This window comes from Sinocyclocheilus anshuiensis, unplaced genomic scaffold (genome assembly GCF_001515605.1).
Source record: "Sinocyclocheilus anshuiensis isolate Anshui unplaced genomic scaffold, SAMN03320099.WGS_v1.1 scaffold154, whole genome shotgun sequence".
Classification (NCBI taxonomy): domain Eukaryota; kingdom Metazoa; phylum Chordata; class Actinopteri; order Cypriniformes; family Cyprinidae; genus Sinocyclocheilus; species Sinocyclocheilus anshuiensis.
In genome coordinates this window covers 833,097-850,935 of record NW_015546101.1, presented here as the reverse complement: position 1 = coordinate 850,935, position 17,839 = coordinate 833,097, and the positions used below count along the sequence as shown (strand labels likewise).

At 36.4% G+C, this 17,839-nt stretch overlaps 1 protein-coding gene across 2 annotated transcripts; it reads right to left on the bottom strand.

Annotated features, from left to right (window-relative positions):
* Window positions 1-927: 927 nt before the first annotated feature.
* LOC107700429 (aquaporin-9-like) lies at window positions 928-16,495 on the bottom strand. Of its 2 annotated transcripts, XM_016502065.1 has the most exons (6): window positions 16,194-16,495; window positions 14,845-14,971; window positions 9,867-10,004; window positions 9,299-9,417; window positions 4,672-4,889; window positions 928-2,236 (listed from the first exon to the last, which is right to left on the bottom strand). In XM_016502065.1, exons 1-6 carry the CDS (start codon window positions 16,293-16,295, stop codon window positions 2,068-2,070), a joined length of 873 nt encoding a protein of 290 aa, XP_016357551.1. In that variant the 5' UTR covers window positions 16,296-16,495; the 3' UTR covers window positions 928-2,067. The 2 variants fall into 2 exon arrangements, with proteins under 2 accessions (XP_016357551.1, XP_016357552.1); XM_016502066.1 differs by lacking the exon at window positions 14,845-14,971.
* Between the last annotated feature and the right edge of the window lie 1,344 nt (window positions 16,496-17,839).

The following is a 17,839-nucleotide window of genomic DNA, read 5'->3' as shown; positions in this document are numbered from 1 at the left end:
CTAAATTCTAATCAACATTACACATTTTACCCATACAGCATGTTGCAGATGTGTTGTTTCATAGAATGGTTGGCTGATGAACATATTACAGTCTAGTTAGCAGAAACGGACGGCATGTAGGCCTAAACTCAGTGAGCTGATGTTGATGGTCAGACAGTGATAATGATTAAATCAGGTCAAATATGCAGATAAGTGCAGTCAGAACTGTTTGTTTTATTGTTTGATCTCTTCCTCCTCATTTTTAATGCTATTTAAGGGATAGTTCACCCAAAAATGAAAATTCTGTCATCATTTACTCCCCCTCAAGTTTCTTTCTTCTGTTAAACACAAAAGAAGATATTTTTGAAGAATGCTGGTGACCAAACAGTCAAAATGCTATGGAAGTCAATGGCTACCGTCAACTTTTTGGTTACCAACATTCTTCAAGATATCTCCTTTTGTGCTCAACAGAAGAAAGAAACTCATACAGGTTTGGAACAAGTGGAGGGTGATTTTGTACATTTGATGTGGGTTATCCACAGGTCTTCTGTTTAGACTGAATATGTTGAGGTGAATTAATGTTCCTCTAAGTAAATGAATTCACAAATGTAATATGTGTATCGGTTTGCAAACATGGTTGCCATTACCTAAGAAGGTGCATTAGATGTGTAGTGTATCTCAGGGCAGGACTAAACTGACTGTGATGCAGTACTGTAGAATACAGACATATAGGAAATAGTGACTCCCGTATTCTAATCCTCATTCACACGAAAAAAAAAAGACATGAAATATGTATAACAGTATGTTTATTTAATTATGTCTACATTAGCAGAATGACAATACTATCTTCAACATTTTGAATGGAGTAATTAATAAATATTTCATTTATGAGAGAGCAAGTAAATAAATCTGAACCTGAACAGGATTAAAAAGACAAAAATATTTAAATATATAATAGGATCTCTTTGAATTTATTGTACAGACAAATGCTATTAATTAATTTAAGTGCCGATAAATAAATTACTATAACGTTTTTAAAAAGAGGGAAAAAACCACATATGAAACATAATAATTGTTTTTTTCGCAAACAATAGCTACAAAATACCTACTGAAGCGGTGACTGATGCATTGAAACGATCACGTTATGTGATATACACAATACTGCTCCTATAAGTTCTGATGCAATTATTTTCTTCAACGACACATTGTTGCATAATACACATTTATTTCTTCTTAAGCATATATATAATAGTTAATTGCAAATGTATTTTAGCATGCATTGCAATGTTCATTTTGTTACCTCATGCATGTTACCTTATCAGCAGTTATGCATGCAGTTGGTTGCTCATCTATTCATGTATTGTATTGATTCATGTCTGAATCAATACATGATTTGATTCATACTGACTTAATCGTTTACAGACAAGGAGGCCTGTTCGTCTTTGAGTAAATAGAGTGGAAAGTAAAGTACCCTCTTCTTTCATTTCAGTGAGAGAAAAACATCTTTCTGCTTATGGCAAGACATAGGGTTCTCAGATGTCTGTGAAAGTTAAGACAAATAGTAGGAGGATTAGAAAAAGGAAGGAAGGAAAAATTATAGGTACTATCCTGGAGTGGTTCAACTCTGGCTGAGGCTGGACAACCTGCATTGGCTGTATCTTAAGGGAAAGGAAACCTGAGAAACCAGTCGAAAATTCTGATTATCTCGATATGCATTCCAGAGTTGTTAATATGGAGGATCAGTTAGCACCTGTAATCTGTTACTGGCAGTGGTGTGACACTTACTGATGGTAAATACCCATAAACTGTGGATGCTTTACATTAAATACCTGATTATTTCTGTTGTCGCTATATGTTGATAAAATGAATGGTGATCTTTGGAAATTTTCTATAGTTAAACTTTAGAACATGAAAAAAGCTAGAATTATGCTGTCTTTCATAGCTGCTTGGTTTCATGAAATTACTTGGCAAAAGACTCAGAAAAGACATCTAGAAGAAAGACAGAGAAGGAGAGAGTACGTAGAAATAGCAGTGCTTTTTGTTTGAGGTCTATGGTGAAGGAAAAGATAGTATACTTTCCCTCTCCTTCTAGTTTACGGAGTTCAATTCATATTTATCTTTGATGCTGTTGTCGTCTTCAAGGTTCTTCTCAGGCTGGGGGTGATGCAGCTCAATCATCAGGAAGTAGATCACTGCCCCAGCCACAGCACCCACCATCGGCCCGACCACTGGAACCCACCACCAGCCATTTCCAGCCCTGAAGATGAGAATAAAGTCAGGACTGGGCAAAAATTCTGAATGTAAGTATTCTAAAGAAAATTTTCAGTTAGAATTGAATTGGCCACACACAGAGTTCGAACTGGAATGACAGGAAGAGGAATTTACTGAAATTCAAAGAAATTCAACACGGTCACACAAGTTTTGTAAAACTTTCATTAGTCGATCACAACAACCAAATGGGCAAGAACAGATCACTTTGAAGTTGTTTTTGTTTGTTTGTTGCTTTACATATTCATATATACATACATACACGCTACCGTTTAAAAGTTTGGGTCCATTTTTTTCTCTTATCCTCACCAAGGCTGCATTTATTTGATTATAAATGAGTAATATTGTGAAATATTATTGCCATTTAAAAATATCTTAAGGCAATAATAAGGCAATAAGACATTGGTTAATAAAGCAATTTTCTAGGCAATTTATGTCGCATGATCCTTCAGAGATCATTCTACTGATGCTGATTTGGTGCTCAAGACACATTTCTTCTCATTATCAAATGCTGGAGACAGTTGTGCTGCTCAATATTTTTGTGCAAATGTGATACATTTTTTAGGATTCTTTGATGAATAGAAGTTCAAAAGAACAGAACTGATTGGAAATAGAAATGTTTTGTAACATTATAAATGTGTTTATTGTCCCTTTTGATCAACTGAATGCATTATAGCTCAATAAAAGTATTAATTTCATTACAAAGATGCAGATGCACTCTTTTTAATATTTCCCATTTCATGCAATGACATTCAGTCATGTTTAGGTGTTTTAAGCGAACAAATATTGCACGAATTGTCCAAATACTTCTAAATAAATGCAAATTTATATAGGTAGAATTTTGCATATTGAGAATTTGTATCTAATGTTTATTAATGGGACAAAATATTAATGTGTAGAATGCATTTCTTTTAATTTTGTTTAATTTTATATCTACATCAATTGTCCATTACAACTGAATTTTTACAACCTCAATTCAAATTTGGAACTGAATTAGAATTTAAAAAGTATTCTCAATCTAATTCAGGACACACAGGTTAAAGTAGACAGGACAACCGTGATTGTTACAAAAATTAGTGGTTAGGAATGTGCCTGTACATCACAGGTATATCCTGAGTTGAAGTGTTGTTTAGCTGTCAGACTGGTGGACGATGTCAACAGTGTTGGTGTCTAGCTGTATAGACACTAATGCATTTATTGTAATCTGTGCTTAGTGTGTCACTCTAGTGCTCCCCGTCTGTAGCACACTTTCCCTCCCTCAATCCCTTGATCCTTTTATAGGCTACTGAGAATACAGCTGCTCTCTGTCCTTGAACCTTCTCTACAAACAGGTTGGCAAAGGTAACTGTAAACAAATGCATTGCCACTGCATGCAGACACTTTGCTGAACTGAACTTAAGTAATCTTCATGTACACTGTTTATAATGTACATGCTTGTTTGTTGCAATTATAACACCAGAGCATTTGCCCTCAGGTGACCCCTAATCTATTTTCAAGTTGGAAGACAAATTAAGCAGACAGATCAAGCATTTCCTCATGTAGGCTACTGATATGTGATTAGCTCTTCCTGGACATCATCCTGTGTCTGTAGCTGTAAAGTGAGAAAAAAAAAAGTAAAGGGCTGAACAACAAAATATACAAAAAATATTTGACAGCTGAATGACCAACTAGAATTAATCAGAATTAAGTAACTTATAGAGCCATGTAATATATCACAGTAATGCAAAACTGGAATATGCCAGATATGCATCAATAAGTCAAAGGCTACAGTGTTTTGGAGGGTTTTTACTGCTGACGTGTGATTGTAAACAGCAGTACTGTATTGTATATGTTAGGCAGTTATTTTTATTCAACACTCAATCACTTAAGTCTTTATTCAATACTTTTGGTGTAGAACTGTGCACAAACTCGGACTCGTTTTGCTGTTGAAGAGCAGCAACAAAAACTCTTTAAAAATGACCTAGATAATTGTGAGAGCTAGAAACAGTTTAGTAAAAGATAACTTTTTTTTTTCCTTTAATAAGAATAAAACACATCCTGTCTTTGGTTGTGCCACTCTGAATATTCATGCAAGGAGAATTCAGGCTGCCTCACGTAAATTTTTAAAATTAGTCCAATATGCAGGCGACACACAAATGCATTTAAAAATGTATTTGCACTGTCAGAAGAATGGTGATAGGCCTTTGCACTTAAGAGTTTCAAACGGTATGTTAGTTGGTGGTGCGCCTCGGTTTCTCACATGCTGGTTGACACTTTTGCCACTTAGATACAGGGTAACAGTTCTAACTGCATTGTGTTATTATACACACCCTCTGAAAAAACCTTCCTGTTACAGCATAAGCAATAATACAGATAAGGGAAGAAGCAGAAAATCTGAACAAAAAATAAGAAAAAGAATGTCAATGCAGAGGGGGTTTTCTGTACCTGAACACATCTAGTCCCCATCCTGCCATAGCAGTGAAGAGCCGAGGTCCCAAGTCTCTGGCAGGGTTGATGGGATAGCCGCAGTTCAGCGCCATGGACACTCCGATAGCCAGGATGCTCAGACCAATAACCAGTGGCTCCATTCCTTTAGGGGCCCCAATATTCTTCTTATCTACGATGGCTAAAATACAGAGGACCAGGGCACCTGTGCCAATCACCTGTAAATAGAGACTAATGATCAGCAAAATATTCTTCTATGGAAGGTTGTTTTACCTCAGAGTAAGAAATCAAATTGTGAGAGAAATGTAAAAATAATAAAGTCAGATTGAGAAATTTTAAGATATTTTTTAGTTATAATTCTAACTAGCTAGTTATTTTTATTCTTGAGATGGAAATGGGCTTTCAAAGTTCTCCACCAGAGATTTATATGCTAATGATTTATATTTACTGTTTCCTCCTTTTAATTCCCCTCTTAAAACACAACAGTCTATAAGCCAAAGCACAGGCTTTAAAGGGGACATCGGATGAAAAAATTCACTTTTGTGAATCGTCAATGTTTTCATATAAATGTGTCTTAGCAATGTTTGGACACAACCACCCTACAATGATGATAATCCATTCGCTTCTTTTTTTTTAATCCCCAAAAAACCTAAACAGTCTCAATTATCAAGCGTTTTGATTTTCTGAGCAATACGACGTCATATTGCTCAGGCTGCACCCATGAAGGAAAGGCTTCATTACGCTGAATAAACAGCTTTTGTGAGGAAACGGCTTATCATTCAATGAATCAACAGCCTATCGCAGGGATCCTCAAATCTGGCCCACGAGATCCACTTTCCTGCAGAGTTTAGCTCTAACCCTAATCAAACACACCTGAGCATGCTAATCAGTGTCTCCAGGATCATAAGAAAATCACAGGTAGGTGAGTTTGATCAGGGTTGGACCTAAACTCTGCAGCGCATTGGCCCTCCAGGGCAAGATTTGAGGAACCCTGGCCTATCGGCTAATCTTCAACTTGTTTGCCATTAAACAAAATAGTTTTGGATTAAACTATTTTTAGAGTTTAAACCGGAAAAAAAATGCAATTTTTTAAGAAAAGTCACTGACTTTTTGCGACAGGTGGGATTCATCTTACGGCACTTCTCATTAATTTCTATAGTATCCGTAAATGGCGACTGAGTGTCGCACAACTCTGACTGAAATTCAATGATGTCAAGGCTGTAATGTGATTGGTTATCAAGGCACACGTGATCCAAGTTGACCATTACGCTTTCTCCAATGGTAAGTAATACAAACCCTCTCATCTCCCAATAATAAGACAATCTCGGGGGTTGAAACAATATGGCGACCAAAGCAGTGTGTTGAAACGCTCTGTAGGGTTTTTGCTTCTATCCTCTTTGAAACATCAGTTAAATCTTTTAAGAAAGCAATCTTGAAACAATTTTGTAATACCGTCAAAGAACTTTTCATCTCATTCTTTAAGAAGCACTAAAGCTAAGCTGGTGATTTAGATAGCCGTAACCGCCTGGCTCAACAAGCCAACTAATGATGAGCGCCAAAGACAAACGAAAGAAAGCAATATTAGACAACGTCTACTCATCTGCTGCCACAGACTCACCTACAACTGATTCGTCTTCAGGAGACCTACCAATAATTCTCCCTCCCGCTCCTGACACTCCACTGAGCAGCCCCTTGCCAAAGAAAAACAAAGGTGAGCCTTCCCTGTCTGTGATACAGGAAAATATTATCACTGCCCTCACCTTGAAAATTAATCAAAGGGCAGATTCATTCGAGCAAATGATAATCAACACAATTGAGGATCTCAAAACATCCTTAAATCACCTGTACGTTGAGATTCAGGATCTTAAAAATGATAAAACCAAGCTTGCTGAGAAATTTGAGTAGCCGCAAAAATCTCTTGTCAATCTGGTAGAACGAATCGCTGATGCTGAACGTTACAAAAGACGCTGGTGCCTACGTCTCTATGGCCTCTCTGAACAACCAAACGAAGATGTCAAAGTGAAAGTTGGTGAAATTTGCAACGTAGTTGCTCTGGAGTCTTGCCAGAAAGGATTTGATGTCATTGACATTGCTCAAAGGTTCGGCAAACTGCAGTTGAAAAACTGGGTGTGCCACATTTATTGACAGATTAATGTGCAAAAAAAAAACAACAACTCTGCGTATCACTAACGTTACAGAATAGACTGGGCTGATGTGTAAAACTATACTCAGGCTTGCCACATAACCATAAAACTATATAAAATATAATACACTCAAGATCAGCAACAATCATTTAATAGTGTCTGTAACCATACAGCCTATGAATGAATGAAAATGCTTCTTTTTTTTTTACTTAGAGAGTGTGGGCTGTTTTTGGTACTTGAATTTGTGCTGAGATCGTGAATATGAGGCAGATGCTGAATGTACTGTGGAAGTGCGCTCTGACGATGACAGCGATGGTAAAATCATCTGCTCAAATTGAACCCTTTTAAATTTCAAAAGGTAACGAAATAAGCTTTATTTTATTCTTCTGTAATTGTTCTTAAAATATCAAGAGTTTTTTTGCTATTGCAGCAGTTAGAGATCCATCCGTGCTGGATATAAAGGTCCGGGTCGCTAAAGACCCGAATATGTAATAATGATTGGTGAAACATTCATGCATTTAAGGGTTAAAGGGCTCATCAGATGAAAATCTGACTTTTTCCATGTTTAAGTGCTATAAATTGAGTGTCCGGTGCATCTACCAACTCAGAAAATGTGAAAAAGAAGAACCTAGTAAGTTTGGTTTTGTAAGCCTTTCTCTGCAAGCATGTGAAAAAATGAGCCGATCAGATTTCTCTCCCCTTTTGACGTAGGAAGGGGTTCTTATTATAATATTACTGCCCACGGCTGCTGACCGACACTGCCGTATTAGCAAAGACTCCTCCCTGAGTGAGCCGCACCCAAACCTGCGATGTTTATTTTCACTCTAGAGCATTTAAAAGCAGCATTCAAGTTAGAAATGTCTTCTTATTAAAGCCATAGAAGTTATTCGGTCAAGAGCAGTGAGTGATTTTCTGTTTTTATTTTATTGTTTGTGTCATATAACTGCATAGACAGCAGTAGGTACTGCACATTACGCTGCTGTAACTTCATACACAGATCTAATATAAACATGCGATTTCTTTCCCAGCTGTTTACCTTCACAGACATAACTGACTGTTTTTGTAGCGTGTTTTTAACATAACCTTATGTATTTGACAGTTTAACCCTCGGGTATTGTTCAGTCTTTTTAGACCAGAATTTATTTATTTTTTTTAATTTTAAAAATCGCTACTTTCAGAGTTTTAATTAATGAGGTACATAAGGATTATAAAAAATCCTGTGTGCTTAACCCTCTATTGTTCGGTCATTTTAGACCAGAAAAAAAAATGTTTTGAAATGTTAAAAATCGCTACTTCATCGGAATGGTACGAAACTCGCTGACTTTAATGGCAGTCACTATGTGACCACAAAAAAAAATTGTGGACTTGATTCCAAATGCCATTGGAAATGAATGGGAAATATGCAAAAATATGAAAATACAGAGAATTTCTTGTGTGTACAATCCACAAATCATTCACGATGCAGAAAAAAAGTGCACAGCAATGAAGGGGTGACACTCTAAAATATTAAGAGTGCAAAACAGACACACTCGCACCCACCACATGGAACTAATCTGCCTTAAATTAGGTTTTAAAGGCATTGTTTCTATTTTAACATGACATACTGTCATAATTGAAAAGTAATAGAAAAATATTAGAAAATAAATTTTTGTATTATTTTCAATGGGAAAATTTGATCATAATTATTGCATAAATATTAAATAGTACCATGAATTTCTTTCAAAATACAAAATAAAAAATAAAAAATATTATTGAACAAAAATACATTACATTGATTTAACTGAAAATAAAAAAATGAAAAAAAGTTACATTTCAGGTGCCCGGTTACTTTTGACCGTGAACAACACCAGTGTGACTCCCAAATGAACAATACCAGAGGGTTAAGCACAATAAGACATGAAAGAGAACTTAGTTTAGTACTCACATGCCGTGTGACAGCCACGTTCTGTGTGCGTGCTTCGGATGTGTGCGCTCTATATCAGAAGTTTAAACTGATATGGCTTTAAAACGCATGATTACAGCGCGATAGACACAATAATCAAAACCAAACAGATGTTTTTTTAGCAAAGTATTTGATGTACGAGCTGTAAAGGCACAGCCCTATTCTGGAAAAGGGGGCGGGGAGCAGCAGCTTATTTGCATTTAAAGATACATGCATGAAAACAGTGTGTTTCTGCTTCCTCTAAAAATAAGCACTTTCAAAATGATATAAAAAATGATCTGTGAAACTTCTCAGACACATTCTGGGGACATGTATTACATATTGTAGAAAGGGGCATAATAGGTAACCTTTAATACTGCCTCTCGAATTTTAACCAAAGTATGTTGCAGACATTTCATGAAGACCCCAAAGAATCATACCAACTTGTGGAAAATTGGCATCCGATATCCACTTTAACATTGGAGTGCTGTTTAATTTCATTGTATAATCACTAGTGAGATTATGTGATATTTAAAATAACAAATTACTGTGTTTCACTCACCTGATCAATTAATCCATTTAACAATGAAAGATCTTCGTGTGGATATGAGGCAAAGATACCTGCTGTGGCATTTTCACCAATTACAATCCGTTTTCCACCAGCAAAATTTGCGAAGGCACCTATGGATTTGTTTTAGGTGTTTTATGCAGAAAACATTGAAATGAGTTGCTGCAAAGGACAGATTATTAGTTATACTTCAACATCCAACAGCTTTTCAACTAGAGAAAGATTTTAGAATAAGAATTCATAGTAATTAGGTAGAAATTTAATGACTGTACAGTGTAATTGCAAAATAATTTAAAATATAATTATAAAATAAAAAATAATAATAAAATAAAATCCTATTGCAATCTAGAAAAACTAGGCTACTCTGTAACATTACTTTTTTGGAGTAACTTAATCAATCTAATGTTATATCTAATATCTATCTTAATCTAACAAAGATCAAAACAAACCAGACAAAAAATGTTTAGTTTTTTAATAAAAAAAAAAAACTTTTATGTCTGTCTTAGGTGTAAAAGGAGCCAATAACAGGAAGCCAAAAAATAGATATGCAGTGAAAACTTACCATAGTACAGACAGAAGACAGCACAAGACCCCGCAAAGGCACCTAGAAACTGGGCTACCACATAGACAGGAAATTTCTTTAATGGGAGTTTCCCCAAGACAACCATAGCCAGAGAAACAGCTGGGTTCACATGTCCGCCTGCAATGAGATGCAACAGTTGAGAGACTGCAAACTTTTGATGACAGCAAAGTCATCAAAATCTGTATTGGTTTTAGTGGTCCATTTTTGAACGATGATTTTGTATTGATTGAGGTTTGCATATAAGCATGCTGAGGTTTTTTTTTGTAGTACAGGAATTTGGAATCAAAAGAGCACACTGCGTCATTCATCTCACACTCACAAGTTTTTATGTGCTTTCTCTAATTGTTATATATGTATACTCTCTCTTTCCCTCTCTTAATCCAGTGTTCTTCATAAACACTTGCTACAAAAACTAGTTGAGGTAGTCAATGGGAATTGGGTCTGACATAATCTGGCCAAGTCCTCAGACACAAATGGCTAAGGAGTACCTCAGCTTTGACATAAGAGCAATCGGGCCTGCAGAATTGTCTCTGACCCCACTGTGCAGGCCGCTTCAGAATGGAAAAAAAAACGGGCCTTTCCTGACCCACATAACTGTTTTCTCAAACATTTGGTAGCTGGTTAAATGTTGATCAAATAAAAAATGTGCTCATTTTTCTTGATTTCAGTTTTGACCCATGATAGTCATTAAGCAGGAAGCCAGTCTTGTTGTTTGGGTCTCTAAAAAGCGTCATAACAATAATGCATATTAAAACGCAACTCATTGGTTAAGGTCAAATATTTTTTGCCAATTTTGTTAAAAACCAGAATGAATCTTGTTTATTCACAAGATATTATTATTATACAGTAGCCTTTGACATTAATAGTATGGAAAAAAATAAATGGCTACCGTCAACTGTTTGGTTACCAACATTATTCAAAATATCTTCTTTTGTGTTCAGCAGAATAAAGAAACTTATACAAGTTTGGAACAACATGAGGGTAAGTAAATGAAGAAAGAATTTTAATTTTGGGTAAACTAGCCCTTTAATAATGACAGGCCAGTGCCTACACCTGACTTCCACCTGGGACATATGCTCTAGAAAAGCTCATTAGTTCAATACTGTAGTCATCATCACAGCATGTAAGATTATCACAGTCATGTGGGCTGCTGGGCTAACCAACTTATTCATGCACAAATGCACACTTTTGACGACTTTTACTGCAGAACTCAGGCTATATTTAATGTCACATACATATATTTATATATGGCTCTGTCTCCCCTTGTGACGCACTGAGAGGAAGGATGAGGAACAGATCTGACTCAAGACTCATCACCTCTGATAGTTCAGTTGCATGCATCACCAGAACAACACATGCACAATTGTGTACTTGAGGTCTAGACACCACTACTGAATGATAAACCACAGAACCTCATGCCCCTCGACACATTTCCCCTGAACAACCCGAACTGCACCACCACAATCATTGTCCTTTTATTCATATTTGAATTTTTATTTAAAAATCATTATTTCTTCTGTTTAACAACTTCTTGATGTCATCTTTTTTATGTGCAATTTTAATAAAAACAATCATTATCATTAAAAAAAATGCAAACATGAGTAAAAGTGCAATGAATAATTATTATTATTAAATAAAATATTAAATAGGATATTAAAATGCTAATACAAATAAAAGCGCAATTTATTTTTATTATTATTATCATTATTCAATATTTATTTATTATTTTATGTAATTACTGTTTTTTTTTTTTTTGTAGGAAGACCACACACTACCCCAGTGCACTGAATGATAAACCACAGAACCTCATGCCCCTCGACACATTTCCCCTGAACAACCCGAACTGCACCACCACAATCATTGTCCTTTTATTCATATTTGAATTTTTATTTAAAAATCATTATTTCTTCTGTTTAACAACTTCTTGATGTCATCTTTTTTATGTGCAATTTTAATAAAAACAATCATTATCATTAAAAAAAATGCAAACATGAGTAAAAGTGCAATGAATAATTATTATTATTAAATAAAATATTAAATAGGATATTAAAATGCTAATACAAATAAAAGCGCAATTTATTTTTATTATTATTATCATTATTCAATATTTATTTATTATTTTATGTAATTACTGTTTTTTTTTTTTTGTAGGAAGACCACACACTACCCCAGTGCTGGTAAATTATGCACTGACGGCTTCACCCTCTGCTGATTTGTGACAGCACAGTGTGAACTGAAGTGTGTCCTCACAACTACGATGCTGACTACTGTGACCCTCATGAGAACTTAAGTTGGCTGGGCCAGGGGAAGGCATCCTGTAGATATTTTAGAGGTTCTCTCTGTAGGCACTCAGGGTAAGTTTGCACAACAATAAGTGTACTGAAAACAGAAAAGTTTTCCTTTATGCCGAGTTCACACAGCACGATTTTCAAAGTCGTCGGGTCACCGTGGTTTCCACACTGCACAACTATCTGGGGTAGCATTCAGTTGCTGCTGTGTTCACATTGCACGATGGATCGGCGACAGGAGGTTACACACTGCTTGACTTTACAATAGGAAGAATCGCCGACAACTCTGGTCCGCAAACTACGTTTCACAACAAAACACACGCGAGAAGTGATAAGGAAATAATGCGAGAACCTGCGTGCGTCAGACCGGAGTTCTCCAGCAAGACTGGAATTATAAAATATATATATAGCCCACAAACTGTCTGTGAGCTGATTTCCAGCTACAAGGAGAAAAAGAAAAACAGATTATGCAGGAGGGAGATGCAGGGAACAGGGATTGGGTGTTCTGCAAAGAGAGTTGGAGGTAAATAATTTTGCAGTAACTGTAATGCTGTTGTGGCTGGTCAAGCAAATGTGTGTGCTTGTTTCTGTATGATATAATTGTTTATGTATCTATTAAAATACTGATATTCTGGTCTATAACTCATCCCCGAACTTCCCTCTGCCTTGTATCTTGGTCTCTCATTGGCTGTAGGTCATCGCCGATGTAGTTTTCAGTCAGAACTCATTGCACACAGCGTGATTGTGAATCGCCGCCAGCTCCAGATATTTAGCATGCCAAATATTTCACGGGCGTCGGCGACGTGTCGGCGATTCCCTCAGATCGCGTCTTTGATAATTCACACTGCGTGATCGTCACTCGCGTGAACGAGCACCGATTTGCCTCCGATTTCGGGCATTTGTTGGCGATTTCGGAAAACCTGTCGGCGAGTGAAAAATCGGGCTAAAATCGTGCAGTGTGAACTCGGCATTAGAGGTTTTTTGAAAAGTTTCACATACAGATGACCACGATGTCAAAATGATCCCCATTCACACTGATCTGCAAAAATGACTAAAAACACTGAATTATGCATGCCAGGCCAGCTGGTGATGTCACATTGTAAAGAAACACTATTTGCCTGCACACATACGCATACCTATAGACTGACACGTAATATGTATGTGCATGACATCACCTTTTTTGCAAATTTGCATTTTTGTAGTTTGCATAAAGACGATAACGGTATCATCTTCAAAAACTTGCATTTTCAGGCTCACAAAATGCTGTTTTTGTGTAAATGAATGGCCAAAATGCATAAAAAGTTCTGTTTTTAGTTGAAAACAGTTTGTAAACAGCCCATCAGATTCAGGAGATATAGAGAGGTGGTATTAACATTAAGTGGCATTACATCTTTTGCACAGAAGCCACTGGCACATGCCGCTACGTTTAGCAGCACGTCCGGTGGTACATCCAGTTATCAGTGGCATGTGCCAGTGGATTGTGTAACGTTATGTTGTGACTCCTCCGACCGGTAGTGACTGGCACATGCTGCTGTCTGTTGGAGCATAATGTAGATGGTGACATACGCACCTAACTGCAGAACAACGTTTAATTCATAGTATGTTGCTTTTTAAACTTAGGCTAATATGTGTTAATTTGTACAACCATTAGGATTCTCCATACTATATCTGTTTTATATGTCTTGTGTCCACTGTGTTATTGCAGGCGAAATTCAATGGTAAGCTTTTAAAGAAATTCCAGGAATCATCTGCATTATTATAACACATTATAATAAAAGTTTCACCTCACCATAATCATTGAGGAATTGTCTTAATGAAGGCCAGACATACATGTCCAATCTGGTATATCAAACCCAACACATGCCTCCACTTGACACCAAGCCTTATTCAAGATTTAAGAGCATGTAATTGACCTATCATTTCTTCCTCACCCTGTCCATCACTATAGAATATTTTTGAATGTCAGAGAAACAGAGCGCATCAAATACAATAAGCACAAGGCTTCCCCCTCTATTATGTCATTCATTAATCTTAACATTTGTAAGGAAGCATAAGTCTGTTAAGCACTGAAGCAAATCCACCCTTCACTCTCTCTCTTTATGGTCAAAGGTCAAGATCATGGAATACTCTGTATGGGGTATATTTGATCCAGCTGTCTAAGGCTTATTACTGCATGAAAGGCTTTTTCTACCTCACTAGCCATTTTACTCCTGTGACCAAATTTAGTTCTTAAGAGAATAAATGCACATAAACCGCAATAGAGGAATAAACTGGGCTGTTTATGTAGTTTTGATTAGATCATGGATATTGTAATGTTGCATATGGTGAGTAGGTGGTTTGTGTGTAGACTGAACATCGCATGTTTTGTTGAGCATGATCAAAGATCACAAACAACTGTGAAAACAGCCCTGATGGATAGCTAAATATGACCTTTGAAATGAAAAGATGCTTTGAACTCAGCTGTCCCAGACTAATGCCTTTTCTTTATTAAATGCATTTTCATGCATTTTGGAATCATTTAAAAGTTCACTTCAAATTTGTGTTTTATTTTTATAGCAGACTATAGGTAACTGACAGTCAGGTAAATTTTAAGTTTATGTAGCATATGTGCATGTTACATATACACAAGTGTTTTCTAGGCTTCTCTATTTGCCAGTGTGACCAGTTACCTGACACACCTCCTGCCATGTACACAGCCAGCATTACCCCTAAAGTAAAGCCAAAATGGATGGTGAGATTTTCTCCTTGTTTTTCTCTGCTGAGAATGGTCTGGGCCACTGAACCACAGCCGAAGAGCTGCAAACAGGAAATGGGCAGATTTAGGAAGACAATTAGTAGAAATTAGTAGAAAGCTACCGCCATACAGATAAGAAAAGCACTCTTGTTGCGGAGCACTTATTCAAAACTAATTAGTAGGACAGTTTGTTCAAAAGCTCAGCCCATTATGGTCAGGGCGGCACCCCAAAGCAACAAAATCTGTCATGTTGAATCAGAATTTTATCATGCAATGACACCAGTAGAATACACTGTAGAAAAAGTCTAAGTGTATTTCATGTTTTAATATCTAAATAAAATCAGTGAAGTCAAAGATTTGCGATATTACTCAAATCTTCAGGTACTAATTTTTTTGTAGTAAAATGTACTGTGAGATAAGTTGTCAAACCTGACATTAAAGCAATTATGAAACGCAAAACAATTCACTAAACAGCAAAACATACAATACAAAGTACAATACAAACATTCAAATTAGACAGTTAAAAAAGTAATGTATAACATTTATCAATCGTGACATCATCTGATGTTCATGAAAAATATATTTTTCCTGAGAACAGTACATTTTCTTTATTTTATAGTTAACCCTAGCCTAAATGTATGTAAGTATGGTTTTATTTTGTTCGCTTGTTTACATAAGAGCTATAGCAAAAAATATAATTATTGGAACAGTATTTTGGAGGACATAATTAGCAAAAAAAAAAAAATATTATATATATATATATAAATTTTTTTTCATTTGAATTTTAGAAGGTTTTGAAACAGATACTTAGAACTAACATTTAAAAAAAAAAAAACCTGCCAGAGAAATTGAGCGTTTGCCTAATTGGACTAAAACATTGTAGTTATTGAGATAAAGCCCTCCACTGCATATCATAGTCATATGAAATTAAATAGCCATTAGAACTGATCAATAAGAAGCATAAATAAGAGACACTTATACATCACTAGAGGGTGTTGCATGTAATGCAGTGCATTTAGGCTAAATCATTATGTGGTCACACATATAGCTATTATTACCACGCGTTTATAAAATGATAAGTGCTACTTTAAAGAATATCAACCTCACCCCACCCATATGACAAGAATTAAATAAGCTGACAGAACGATTCATTATTAAAACAAAATTGACACAAAACAGTCCAGTAAACTTGCAATATTCATCATAATTCTAATGCATTTACCATAATAAAATTGTTAATCTTAGTTTACTTGGTTCTGAAGTCCCGAGAGGCAAAAGACTTACTATTAATATGAATGTCCCCAATAATTCTGCCAGAAACTCTCTGATGATGTCCCGCCTCACGGTGCATCTCTCCCTCAAATTTCTAATGTTTTCGATCTCCATAGCCTACTTTTCCCAACAGCTGAGATGTGATGTCCGGACAGACAGTTGAAGGGCTGATCTCGCTGGAGTTTAAGTGTCTTAGGCTTTAACCTTCCCCGCCCCTCTTGCTACTCAGTTGTCATTAAACACACTGAGATGACAGGTTCGTGGTTCCGCTTGGCTCCCACTTCATGCATCCTCTTCATGCTGAGACAAATACGAGAGTCCGAGCAACTAGTAGAAAATATCATTACGTAGCTATTTGTTAGCCTAAACTCTTGTTTGCGAAAATGTAACACTACAGAAGCGACGCTGGAAATATTAGACTCAGTTAAATTCACTTAATCTTTATTGTTTAAAAAAAGCGTCTTTTTTTTTATTTAAGTAGGCTGTTAAAGTTATTAACAGAAGAGTTGTTGCAGTTATATTTGACCAAGTATGCTAAGCTATAAAATACACTTCTACAATATAACGCAAAAATAGTTTTTTTTTTCTCTAGATCTAATCAAAAATATGCAAAATTCCAAAGTAATTCATTAAAAAACTATTTATTACTTAATGTTGCTGTTTTTGTGGAACTTTTACAAAAGTTAAAAGGTGAAGAAAATATTACTTTTCAGAATATATAAAATAAATTGTTACGCAATCTTTATTTGTGAAATCAGCTTGAATACAAACTTACATTTCTTGCTTTCTGTAAGTTTCTAGAGCGCGTTTTATACACTAAATTTAAAATATATATATATTTTAAATTGACCTCCATATACAATACCCAATAGACCTTCACAATGAACAATACACAGTAGATACGCCCACAACACTATGGGCGCTATCATACACCCGGCGCAATGCGGCGCCAGGCAGGCAGGCAGTGCGTCCCACAATGAACAATACACAGTAGATACGCCCACAACACTATGGGCGCTATCATACACCCGGCGCAATGCGGCGCCAGGCGGGACGCACGTGTTTTTTGCTAGTTTCAGCCCGATGCAGTTGTCATTTTCACGTCCTGCGTAGCGCAGGACGTGAAAATGACAACTGTTTTTTAAATAACTGTTGTTTAAATAGCAAATGCATTTGTGCGCCCATTTTGAGGCAACTGAAATAGACTGCGCCATTGGGCCCTATTTTAACGATCTAAGCGCATGGTCTAAAGCGCACAGCGCAGGTGCACTCAGGGCGTGTCCGAATCCACTTATGCTAGTTTAACGACGGGAAAACGGTCGGCGCGCCCGGGCGCATGGTCTAAACGGGTTGTCCCTATTCTCTTAATGAGTAATGGGTGTTTTTTGAGCATAACGTGCAAACCAATCAGAGTCTCATCTCCCATCCCCTTTAAAAGCCAGTTGCGCTTGCGCCATGGCTATTTACATGGCGGAATGTAAAACATGTTTTAAAAATGTTTGTGTGCTGCTGGTCATCCCTGTGTGTGTAATAAGCTAAGTGTCCGCGCGTTGTGCACCCGCCTATAGGCGCATATTACTAACGCGCTCTTTAAATAAAGTAAAAATATTATGCCAGACTTTAGACCAGGGCTGCGTCCCGACAAAAACGGTACAAAA

Coding starts and splice junctions, on each gene's coding strand:
- LOC107700429 (XM_016502065.1), bottom strand. CDS start 16,295: ATGGAGATCGAAAACATTAGAAATTTGAGGGAGAGATGCACCGTGAGG. Junction 10,005..14,844: donor CATGGCAGGAGGTGTGTCAG/GTAACTGGTCAC, acceptor ATCTCATTGCAG/GCGGACATGTGAACCCAGCT. Junction 2,237..4,671: donor TGGGGACTAGATGTGTTCAG/GTACAGAAAACC, acceptor TCTCATCTTCAG/GGCTGGAAATGGCTGGTGGT.